The 13017-nt window shown below is 38.3% G+C and overlaps 1 protein-coding gene across 1 annotated transcript in view; it reads right to left on the reverse strand.

Annotated features, from left to right (window-relative positions):
- Positions 1-13017, reverse strand: part of LOC126418964 (GTPase-GDP dissociation stimulator vimar) — a 97368-nt gene that overhangs the window by 40643 nt on the left and 43708 nt on the right. Inside the window, exon 6 of the mRNA XM_050086010.1 lies at positions 6292-6417. Coding sequence (XP_049941967.1) covers positions 6292-6417 — 126 coding nt within the window. The remainder of the gene's footprint in view (positions 1-6291; positions 6418-13017) is intronic.

Raw genomic sequence — 13017 nt, forward strand, 5'->3', positions numbered from 1 at the left:
AGGGATGTAGAATGAGTCGAATTATACATTAGCAGCTTGGCTACTTCTGAAAAGCATACTAACAACAAATTATGATTAGTGCTAATGTACTCTAACTGATAGTTCTGGCAATTACTTCTACATTGCTGTAGATATATATCTGGAAAGAAGAACAGCTACTTTCAAAAAGGTCATTGCACTCCTCCTGCTGTTATTATCTAACATTTGAAACAAAGAATTTCTGTAACTGCACACAGACCACTATTAGCTGTCTATACAGGGTGCCCCAGTAGGTACGGTCAGTTTTCAAAGATATGACAGGAACAACCACTCAAAGCAATAAAAGTAGTAAACAAGGGCTCTAAAATACATACCTTTACAGATAGGAGCACTTCACCTTCAATACTATGAAATACATCCCTTATACTATGACCTCTTTGCTTCCTTTATCTTGAGAGGTAGTAGTACGTAACAAAACAAGAAAGGGAATGTTTTGCTTCTTGTCAGAATTTTCAGAAGCTTCTTTTAATAAATAGTAATCCCAAGCCCTTACGCCAGTCTAGTCAACTCTGATGACAACTACACATAAACATAACGAAGGCCGAAATGGTGATTTTCAGAAAGGAGGCAAAACACCCAAGAATGCAGAAATCAACATCAAAGAACAAAAAATAAATATCTCATCAGACTTTAAATACCTAGCATTGACATTGCAACCAACAGCCAAATGCTTCACAAAACATACAACAGAATGTGCAGCCCAAGCAATAATAGCAATACAGGACATCAAAAACATCCACCTGCTCAGTCCAGAAACGGCCGTGAAATTATTCAACGCAAAAATCTTGCCAATCCTGGCCTAGGGGACAGAGTTTATATGGGACCACCTAGCAGAAAAAAAATCTAGAAACACTTGAAAAGGTAAAAACGACTTATCTAAAAAGAGCACTAGGTCCGTCAAAGACAACAAGATCTCAACTAGTGTACCTGATAGCGAGAGAGACATTCCTAATTGAAAACATCAAACTTCGATATATGGTGCCACACACCAAGGCTTCCAGAAATCAACTGAAGATCATGGAGGATAAACGAGAGAAGGTGTGGCCAGAGTTCTATGGCACTGAAGCAATTACGAACTGCTCATGGACAGCACCAAACTTCGAACTGTGACATGTCCTAACTAGATTATCTATTCATGGCTTTCATCATCTAACTTGCAAAAACAAAAATTATCATGACCCAACCACAAAATGTGTGTGTGAACAGTGTAATGAAGCCTGTGAACGATATCACATAGAACTGTGCAGTAAAAGAGTGAAATCTATAAATGAATATGCAAAAATGTAAATGTAAAATGTTAAGCAAAGTAATTGTATATGGCTATTTGGCTGCAATTTTATTAAATAAATATTCAGGAGGTTTAGGCAAAGACCATCCCATCACTTCCAACAAACCGAGCTAACCCTGCTCCCCCCCCCCCCCCCCCCTTTCTCCCCCTTCCAATAGGAAACTGGCCCTGGCACTCACAGTAACAAAAATGACAAGTACACAGATGCGACCAGGAAATGATGTTACATTTCTTCTATTCTGTACAAGAATTCCCTGCAGTGGTTGAGCACTTCTCTCTGAAATGTGTTATTTGTACACAATTTCAATTTTTTGTATGTTTTATTAATCATTAGTTTATTTTGTTCATAAATTTTCTAGTCAGTTATCAGTATACTATGTACTGATTCATTCCACTGCCAAGTAGCTTCACCTTGCACATTTCCATAGAAACTGATTAATTTAAACTGTCAAAGAGTGAACAGCACACTCAAATTGTGTGCTGCCAACACAATTGTGTATACAAAATATTGCTTCTTGAAAGCAGCTGTTCAAAAATTCTGGAAAGACAGAATTTATGTTACGTGTAATATATGGATATTTTCTGTAATGCCTACATATAAAAGGCAATGTGCTGACTGACTGACTGATCACCACCAGCTCAAAACACTACGGATAGAAGTTTGAAATTGGGAGAAGGTGTTGGTCTTGTACTGTAGGCTTCGTTTAACAATGGCTTTTTGAAATTACAACCTTAAGGGGGTGAAATAGGGCATAAAGTTTTTTTTTTCTTTTTTTACAAATGTCACTATTAAGGAAATTTTGTAGCCAGAGCTACAAAAATTGGTACTTGGTTTCTTGTTCAGAAATAAAGAAATAGGTGCTTCAAAATTTTTGGAAATTTGACCCTACAGGGATGAAATAATGGGTGAAAGCCTATTTTAAAAATATGTCATTATTAAAGGACCACAGAGGTATTTTTAAAGCTACATCTATGAACATCGGTATTTGAATACTCGGTTACAAATAAAAAAATATGTGTTTCAGGGTTTCTGGATTTAAACCACTGTTGTTGTTATTGTTGCTGCTGCTGCTGCTGCTGCTGTGGTCTTTGGTCCAGAGACTGGTTTGATGCAGCTCTCCATGCTCTCCTGTGCAAGCTTCTTTATCTCCAAGCACTTCCTGCAACCTACATCCTCCTGAATCTACTTAGTGTATTCATCTCTGTCTCCCTCTCGAATTTTTACCCTCCACACTGCCCTCCAACACTAAATTGGCGATCCCTTGATGCCTCAGAACATGTCCTACCAACCGATGCCTTCTTCTAGTCAAGTTGTGTGGCAAATTTATCTTCTCCCCAATTCTATTCAGTGCCTGCACATTCGTTACATGATCTACCCATCTAATCTTCAGCATTCTTCTGTAGCACCTCATTTCTAAAGCTTCTATTCTCGTCTAAACTATTTATCATCCATGTTTCACTTCCATACGTGGCTACATCCCATACAAATATTTTCAGAAAGGACTTCCTGACACTTAAATCTATACTTGATGTTAACAAATTTCTCTTCTTCAGAAAAGCTTTTCTTGCCATTGCTACTTCACATTTTATATCCTCCTTACTTTGACCATAATCAGTTTCTTTAGCAAAACTCATCATCTACTTTACATGTACCATTTCCTAATTCCCTCACCATCACCTGATTTAATTCGGCTACAGTCCATTATCGTCGTTTTGCTTTTGTTGATTTTCATCTTATATCCTCTTTTCAAGACACTGTCCATTCTGTTCAACTGCTCTTCCAAGTCCTTTGCTGTCTCTGGCAGAATTACTATGTCACTGGCAAACCTAAAGGTTTTTATTTCTTCTCCCTTGAATTTAATTCTTACTTCAAATTTTTCTTTTGTTTCCTTTACTACTTGCTCAATATACAGAGTGAGTAAAATCAGGGATAGGCTATGAAACATTTTATTAAAATATTTCACTGCAAAAGTATTTTAAAGCTACATCTTTGTAAATTGGTGTTTGGCTTCTTGGTTAAGAGATGAAAAAATATGTGTTTCACTATTTTTGGAAATTCATCCCCTAGGGGGGGTAAAATAGAGTCAGACTGATTCACTGCTTCATCACCACCCAGCTCAAACTGCTAAGGATAGAAACCTGAAGTTTGGAAAGAGTTTGGATCTTATACTGTAAGCATCATTTAAGAAGCGGTTGTTCAAAATTCCACTTCCAAGTGGTTGAAATAAGAGATGAAAGGCTTTTTGAAAGTATGCCACTATTAAGGGAAATTTGAAGCTAAAACTACGAAAACCGGTATTTTGTTACTCACTCAGAAAATAAAAACTACATGTTTCAGCATCTTGGAAATTCAACCACTAAGGGTGTAAAATACTGGGTGAAAGTTTTTTTGAAAATAAATAATTATTAAAGAACTAATAAAGGATTTCTAAAGCTATTGGTATTTGACTTACTTATTAGAAATTTAAAAAATGTGTGTCCCTAGAAATTCAACCCCCAAGGGAGAGCAATAGGGGATGAAAATTTTTAAGAAAATATTTCATTACATTAAAAAACTTTAAAGCTAAATTTATGAAAATTGTATTTCACTTCTCAGTTAAATATAAAGAAACATCTGTTAGGGGATGAGAGTTGGTATGGAACTATCTCCCCAAGAATTTAAAAGGCATAATTAACAAAAACTTTTGTTTCTTGTCAGGAAAGACCATGTTTATATAGCCTTAATTAGTGTGAAAAGCTTAGTATGTGTTGCAATCCATGAACATTAAAATTCAATTAAAAAAAAAAAACACACACACACACACACACACACACACACACACAAACTCTCTGCAGGCTGTACAATCCACACAAGCAAAGCAGTGGTCACTAAGCTACTGGTGAATAAATGCAGGACAAAGTGCACGAGAACAAAGGAAAAAATCTGCTTTGCTATTGAGTACAGCATTAGTAGTTGGCATAGACCATATATAACACAGACCACCTATGTCCCTATCTCTGCCGTGTTAAGGTTTGAAACCAACTTCTAAGTCATATGACTCAGGGCGGAAAGCCGAGTTCCTGTCATTATGTGCTGTGTGACGTGGAGCTGACAGTTACAGTTTCTCTCATTTATAGCTGAAATCAAGCATTGATTTTGACAGTTCAGCAAACTGTAGTAAAACTCTTACACATGTAGTAGTGCAGTTAACCTAATTCCTCCGAAATTCCTGATTATAAAGCAGTGTTTATTGTTTATACATGCAGTCAAGTTGAAACATATTGACAGTTCTTTTCAACAAGCGACAGATTCACTGTCCTTTAGTGAATATTTGCTTCTTTTGTTCCCTTTTGCATTGTGAATTCTCGTAGGTCACCACTTCCACAGGTGTGGAAGACAAAATAACAATTTTGCACACAGCTTTAGTTTTCAAACTATTCCACAAGAATATGTATGAAATGTGTTTTACTATGATTTGTAAGAAAGGAAATACATTTGCATGCATAATATCAGGTATTTACACAAAATAAGCACATATATTCTCCGACTTCTGCTTAATCCAGTACAGATCCGAAACGATATCATGATAGGAAGCGTATTATATTACAAAATGTTGATTATACTCGTGTAGTGAGCTAGACATTAATGATATGTCGTCTCAAAAGCTTAGTCATTCACCAAGTTTTACATCCAAGGACCAATATCCATCCTAACTTTCATTAGAAATACCTCTGCAAATATTTTAAAGTAATTCGCTTACACAACTGAGATTTTCGTCACTTTTTCTAATCTGTGGAATATAAAAAAAAAGACTTCTCTGAGTGTATATGAAGGTCTTTACTTCTGCATCTAGTAAAAAGCACAAAATTTGATTTGTAAAAAAATATGTCATAAATTGTGCACTATAAACACATAATGACATACTTGGCTTTGTGCCCCAAGTCACGTAATTTAGATACTGATTTCAGTAAAATGATGTCATGCGCAGTCTTACATTATCTACGGTCTATGGTGGTTGGTATTGTATTCAGTCACACATTAAATATGAAAAGTAACATAAGAAAATATTACATGAGAGGTGGGAGGGGAAGGAACAAAATTAGTTATAGTTAGTATTGGGCAATTTATATCCATCAGGACAACTTCAAGTAAGTGTAGAGCACAGACATATGAGAAACCTTTGTGGTTTATTCTTCAGTATTGGTTGTGTTTTTAGATCACAGAAATATCAGGACACATATGCGAATTGCTAGAATTATAATCGGTTGATTCTATCAGTGTCACTCACTCACCAAGATGTTGAGGTGCGACAAACTGCCTGTTGGCTTCTGTCTCGCTTTCTTCAGCCGATGTTTGATCATTTTTCTGGGGCTTCACCAGCTACTTGTGCTGATGAAACAATATAAAAATTATCAAACAAACCTTGGTGGTCCACCATCAGCAATGGAGGGTAAAACTTTGACAATGCCAGCAACTCATGCTGGCAAAACAGCAGAAAAATTATCAAACAAACTTCGGCCAAAGAAATCGAGACAAGTCAACAGGCAATTTGTCAACAAGTGGTCATGAAAGTGTTAACATTTACGTTCAGGTGTCTCGAAGTGCAATTGACGGAAGAAAGATTACGTTCTTCCCAAACAATGCTATTTAGCAAATTTAAAGAACATTTATTTGGTGTGGACTGTATAACAGTTCAGTTGCCTCTTCTACCATACTTATTGGGAAGAGGATTAGAATATGATAACTGAGATAAAGATGAGATTTGGCAATGGAAGAGGGAGGTGAGGACAAACACACAAATTTATCTTTTTTTGTGTCCAACACAATGGGTTTTGGGCTATTTAAGGAGATTCAGATACAAAAGTAGTGCTTTGTAAGTTTCTTGGGAGGTAAAACTGAACAGTAACAAGAAAATAATCCATTTTGCAACCCTGCAACTACAGAGAATTTTAATTACTTTTAATTTTAACACAATATAACTTACCATTCTCTGCCTGAGTGTGCAGCAACTCCAAAGACATTTCAATGACATCAGGAGCCTTAGACACACTCAGAACTTTGACCACGGCGCAGCACAATCTCTCATCCAAGAGCTGCTCATCAGACGGAACTGAAAAATGTCAAATACTTCAGTTCAAAATGTAAGCAGCCCACATAAATACTTACAAACACCTCATTATGCTCAAGCTACACTCTCACATTAAACTTTGTAGCCATAAAACAATGGAAAGTCCAGGTTGTAATATCAACAATTACGGAAAGGGCAGATTGCTACTCACCTTAAAGAGGACATGCAGAGACGAAGACGGACACAATGAACAGACTCTTACATATCAAGTTTTTGGCCAAAGCCTTCATCAGAAAAGAAAAACACACACAGACACACACAAGCAGCACACCTTGCACACACAACTGCTATCTCTGGCTGCTCAGGACCGATAAACAAATGTGAAAAATGCAAACAACAATCCTACTTGTTGCCCCCTTTCAACGTGTTTCAGTCAGGTCTGAGCAGGCAGATATAGTGCTCATGCGTGTGTGTGTGTGTGTGTGTGTGTGTGTGTGTGTGTGTGAGGTGTGCTTGTTTGTGTGAATGGATGTCTGTTTTTATTTTCTGATAAAGCCTTTGACCAAAAGCTTTATGTGTAATGGTCTTTTCGTTGTATCTATCTGCAACTCAATGTGTCATCTTTACAATGAGTAACACTGTAATCTTTCCATAATTGTTTGCAGCCATAAGCATATCTGTAGTTAGTAGTAGCAGATATACGATAGGTGAAAGGGCGACATCAGTCAAATTTTTAATCTGTTAATTGCAGATGATTCCAGCTACCATATAGCTATCTTCAGTGCATTACATTTAAGTTATGATTGTTGAGTATGACTTTGTACACATCACATCGGTCTGGGAGGTCAGCTACAGAGTGGTGCAGTAACTGTCATTGTAGGAAAGTTGGACATGAGCAGAAATAATTAGCGAACAAGATAACACAGCAAGCAGAAGATTTGCTAATCTGTATTTCTCCAAGTGTACAAAGACTCGCTACACATAATGCAGCAAAAAATACAGTCCAAATGTCAACGAGGATGAGGCTACCTGAATTAAAGCACAAACAATGGAGTCTGAGCTGCAACTAGGTGGCTTCTGCACAGCCTCACAAAGCAAAGACGCTCCAAGTGTGAGTGGGCGGAGTGGCTGCCACTGGCCGTCCTATATTGCGGTGGCAGAGGACGCTCTTAGTGCAGAGCTGCTGGAGGTGTGGCTCACGGGGTGGAGATTGCGCACCACTGGGTCTGCCAGATCCTGTGCGACCACTACTGGTGTCTTACAGAAATTTTTAATTCCATTGCCAGCTTTGACACCTGTGGGGTTTGCATTTATTTTTGGTGGGTTTGGATGCTGTGGTTTTCATTCTTGCATGGGGGAGGGGAGAGGGGGGTGGGATTGCAGGATGAATGTTTGTTAAAAACCCTAAAAAATGCATCAAAATTCCTGAAAACAGGTATTGACCAAATATAAAAGGTTAGAAAATTTAAATATCATGGGGGAATAATCTGATTAGGTAAGCACAGACCATATGTAGTCTCTGTTCAAAGAAATAGTAGCAATAGAAATTGAGACATATATCAAATAAATTAATAAGAGGTGGTACTGATCCCCCACTGTACACAAAACAGGTCAGAACACTGTTGCAGAAGCAATGCAAAACACATGTCAAATTTAAAAGAATGCAAAACCCCCAGGATTGGTGAAGTTTTACAGAAACTCAAAATTTAGTGTGAACTTCAATGTGTGATGCTTCTAATAGTTTCCACAACAAATCTCTGTCTCAAAATCTGTCAGAAAACTCAAACAGATTCTGGTCATACGTATAGTACCCCAACACGACACAATAAATACCTCCACTGCACGATAACAATGGTGATGTCATTGATGACAGTGCCCCTGATGTAGAGTTAAGAAACAAGGCTTTCTGAAGTTCCTTCAGCAAAGGAGACTAAGTAAATAGTCCATAATTTTAACCTAGAACAACTGCCAACACAAATAACTTAGAAGTAGATATCCTGAATATAGCAAGGCAGCTTAAATCACTTACTGAAGGCCTGGCCTCCAATCCAGATTGTATAGCAGTCGGGTTCCTTTCACAGTATGCTGATATAACAACTCCATACCTTGCAATCATATACAACAGTTCGCTCATTGAAAGATCTATACCTCAAGACTGGAAAGCTGCAAAAGACACACCAATACCCAAGAAAGGAAATAGGAGTTATCTACTGAATTACAGATCCACATCGCTAATGTCAATTTGCAGTAAGATTTTGGAACATATACCGTATTTGAACATTATGAGTTATCTCAAAGAAAACAATTTACTGACAAATATTCAACATGTTTTCAGAAAATATTGTTCTTGAAACACAACTAGCTCTTTAGTCTCACCAAGTAATGAGTACTATTGACATGAGATGTCAAATTGATTCCGTATCTCTAGGATTCCAGAACCCTTTTGACCATTCCTCACAAGTGACTTCTAATCAAATTGTGTGCCTGCGGAGTATCACTTCAGTTGCGCAACTGGATTTATGATCTCCTATCAGAAAGGTACAGTTAGTAGTAACTGGTGGGAAGTCGTCAAGTACAACAAAAGTAATATCTGGCATTTCCCAAGAAAATATTATAGGCTCTCTGCTTTTTCTGATCTTCATAAACAATAATCTGAGAAATCTTTTCTAGGTTCTTTGCAGATGATGCTGTCACTTACCCTCTTGTAAAGTCATCAGATGAGTTAGAAAAGATATCTATATGGTACAAAAAGTGGCAATTGACTATGAAGTAATCCACATGAATACTAAAAGATATCTACGAAATTTCAGTTGCATGATAAGTCATACTAGTCTAACGACTGCAAATCTGAATAAATACTTAGGGATTACAATTATGAATAACTCACTGTGGATGATCACACAGATAATGCAGTTGGACAAGCAAACTAAAGACGAGCAGTTGTTGTTGTTGTTGTTGTTGTTGTTGTTGCGGTCTTCAGTCCTGAGACTGGTTTGATGCAGCTCTCCATGCTACCCTATCCTGTGCAAGTTTCTTCATCTCCCAGTACCTACTGCAACCTACATCCTTCTGAATCTGCTTAGTGTATTCATCTCTTTGTCTCCCTCTACGATTTTTACCCTCCACGCTGCCCTCCAATGCTAAATTTGTGATCCCTTGATGCCTCAGAACATGTCCTACCAACTGGTCTCTTCTTCTCGTCAAGTTGTGCCACAAACTCCTCTTCTCCCCAATCCTATTCAATACTTCATCATTAGTTATGTGATCTACCCATCTAATCTTCAGCATTCTTCTGTGGCACTACATTTCGAAAGCTTCTATTCTCTTCCTGTCCAAACTATTTATTGTCCATGTTTCACTTCCATACATGGCTACACTCCATACAAATACTTTCAGAAATGACTTCCTGACACTTAAATCTATACTCGATGTTAACAAATTTCCCTTCTTCAGAAACACTTTCCTTGCCAATGCCAGTCTACATTTTAAATCCTCTCTACTTCGACCATCATCAGTTATTTTGCTCCCCCAATAGCAAAACTCCTTTTCTACTTCAAGTGTCTCATTTCCTAATCTAATTCCCTCAGCATCACCCGAATTAACTCAACTACATTCCATTATCCTCGTTTTGCTTTTGTTGGTGTTCATCTTATATCCTCCTTTCAAGACACTGTCCATTCCGTTCAACTGCTCTTCCAAGTCCTTTGCTGTCCCTGACAGAATTACAATGTCATCGGCGAACCTCAAAGTTTTTATTTCTTCTCCATGGATTTTAATACCTACTCCAAATTTTTCTTTTGTTTCCTTTACTGCTTGTTCAATATACAGATTGAATAACATTGGGGAGAGGCTACAACCCTGTCTCACTCTCTTCCCAACCACTGCTTCCCTTTCATGCCCCTCGACTCGTATAACTGCCATCTGGCTTATGTACAAATTGTAAATAGCCTTTCGCTCCCTGTATTTTACCCCTGCCACCTTCAAAATTTGAAAGAGAGTGTTCCAGTCAACATTGTCAAAAGCTTTCTCTAAGTCTACAAATGCTAGAAACGTAGGTTTGCCTTTCCTTTATCTTTCTTCTAAGATAAGCCGTAAGGTCAGTATTGCCTCACGTGTTCCAATATTTCTATGGAATCCAAACTGATCTTCCCCGATGTCAGCTTCTACCAGTTTTTCCATTCGTCTGTAAAGAATTCGTGTTAGTATTTTGCAGCTGTGACTTATTAAACTGATAGTTCGGTAATTTTCACATCTGTCAACACCTGCTTTCTTTGGGATTGGAATTATTATATTCTTCTTGAAGTCTGAGGGTACTTCGCCTGTCTCATACATCTTGCTCACCAGATGGTAGAGTTTTGTCAGGAGGGACTCTCCCAAGGCCGTCAGTAGTTCTAATGGAACGTTGTCTACTCCTGGGGCCTTGTTTCGGCTCAGGTCTTTCAGTGCTCTGTCAAACTCTTCACGCAGTATCGTATCTCCTATTTCCTCTTCATCAACATTCTCTTCCATTTCTATAATATTGTCCTCAAGTACATCGCCCTTGTATAGACCCTCTATATACTCCTTCCATCTTTCTGCTTTCCCTTCTTTGGTTAGAACTGGGTTTCCATCTGAGCTCTTGATATTCATACAAGTGGTTCTCTTTTCTCCAAAGGTCTCTTTAATTTTCCTGTAGGCTGTATCTATCTTACCCCTATGGAGATAAGCCTCTACATCCTTACATTTGTCCTCTAGCCATCCCTGCTTAGCCATTTTGCACTTCCTGTCGATCTCATTTTTGAGACGTTTGTATTCCTTTTTGCCTGCTTCATTTACTGCATTTTTATATTTTATCCTTTCATCAATTAAATTCAATATTTCTTCTGTTACCCACGGATTTCTACTAGCCCTCGTCTTTTTACCTACTTGATCCTCTGCTGCCTTCACTACTTCATCCCTCAGAGCTACCCATTCTTCTTCTACTGCACTTCTTTCCCCCACTGCTATCAATTGTTCCCTTATGCTCTCCCTGAAACTCTGTACAACCTCTGGTTCTTTCAGTTTATCCAGGTCCCATCTCCTTAAATTCCCACCTTTTTGCAGTTTCTTCAATTTTAATCTGCAGTTCATAACCAATAGATTGTGGTCAGAGTCCACATCTGCCCCTGTAAATGTTCAACAATTTAAGACCTGGTTCCTAAATCTCTGTCTTACCATTATATAATGTATCTGATACCTTTTAGTATCTCCGGGATTCTTCCATGTATACAACCTTCTTTTATGATTCTTGAACCAAGTGTTAGCTATGATTAAGTTATGCTCCGTGCAAAATTCTACCAGACGGCTTCCTCTTTCATTTCTTACCGCCAATCCATATTCACCTACTATGTTTCCTTCTCTCCCTTTTCCTACACTCGAATTCCAGTCACCCATGACTATTAAATTTTTGTCTCCCTTCACTATCTGAATAATTTCTTTTATCTCATCATATATTTCATCAATTTCTTCATCATCCGCAGAGCTAGTTGGTATATAAACTTGTACTACTGTAGTAGGTGGGGGCTTCGTGTCTATCTTGGCCACAATAATGCGTTCACTATGCTGTTTGTAGTAGCTTACCCGCACACCTATTTTTTTACTCATTATTAAACCTACTCCTGCATTACCTCTATTTGATTTTGTATTTATAACCCTGTATTCACCTGACCAAAAGTCTTGTTCCTCCTGCCACCGAACTTCACTAATTCCCACTATATCTAACTTTAACCTATCCATTTCCCTTTTTAAATTTTCTAACCTACCTGCTCGATTAAGAGATCTGACATTCCACGCTCTGTTCAGTAGAACGCCTGTTTTCTTTCTCCTGATAACAATGTCCTCTTGAGTAGTCCCCGCCTGGAGATCCGAATGGGGGACTATTTTACCTCCGGAATATTTTACCCAAGAGGACGCCATCATCATTTAACCATACAGTAAAGCTGCATGCCCTCGGGAAAAATTACGGCTGTAGTTTCCCCTTGCTTTCAGCCGTTCGCAGTACCAGCACAGCAAGGCCGTTTTGGTTATTGTTACAAGGCCAGATCAGTCAATCATCCAGACTGTTGCCCCTGCAACTACTGAAAAGGCTGCTGCCCCTCTTCAGGAACCACATGTTTGTCTGACGAGCAGAACACTTGGAAAGTGCAATGGGTCTACTTTAAGAGACTGCTCACACCATGCCTGTCTGCCCTCTTCTGGAGTGCAGTGTAGGATATGCACCAGATAGGACTGATGGAGGACACTGAGAAAGTCCAAAGAAAGGCAGCTCATTCTGTATCATCGTGAAACAGGGGAGTGTGTGCCACAGACATGATACATGATTTGGGGTGGCACTCATTAAAACAAAGGCATTTTTCGTTGCAATAGGATCTTCTCATGACATTTCAATCAGCAACTTCCTCCTCCAAGTGCGAAAATACTTTGTTGTCACTCATCTACATTGAGAGAAATAATCATCATCATAAAATTAGAGAAATCAGAGCTCGCACAGAGAGATTTAAGAGCTCGTTTTCCATGCATGATGTTTGAGAGTGGAACAGTAGAGAAATAGTTTTATGGTGTTTTAATGAAACCTCTGCCAGGCACTTAACTGTGAACTGTAGAGTAATAACGTACGAGCAGATT

Source organism: Schistocerca serialis, chromosome 9 (assembly GCF_023864345.2).
Source record: "Schistocerca serialis cubense isolate TAMUIC-IGC-003099 chromosome 9, iqSchSeri2.2, whole genome shotgun sequence".
Taxonomy (NCBI): Eukaryota; Metazoa; Arthropoda; class Insecta; order Orthoptera; family Acrididae; genus Schistocerca; species Schistocerca serialis.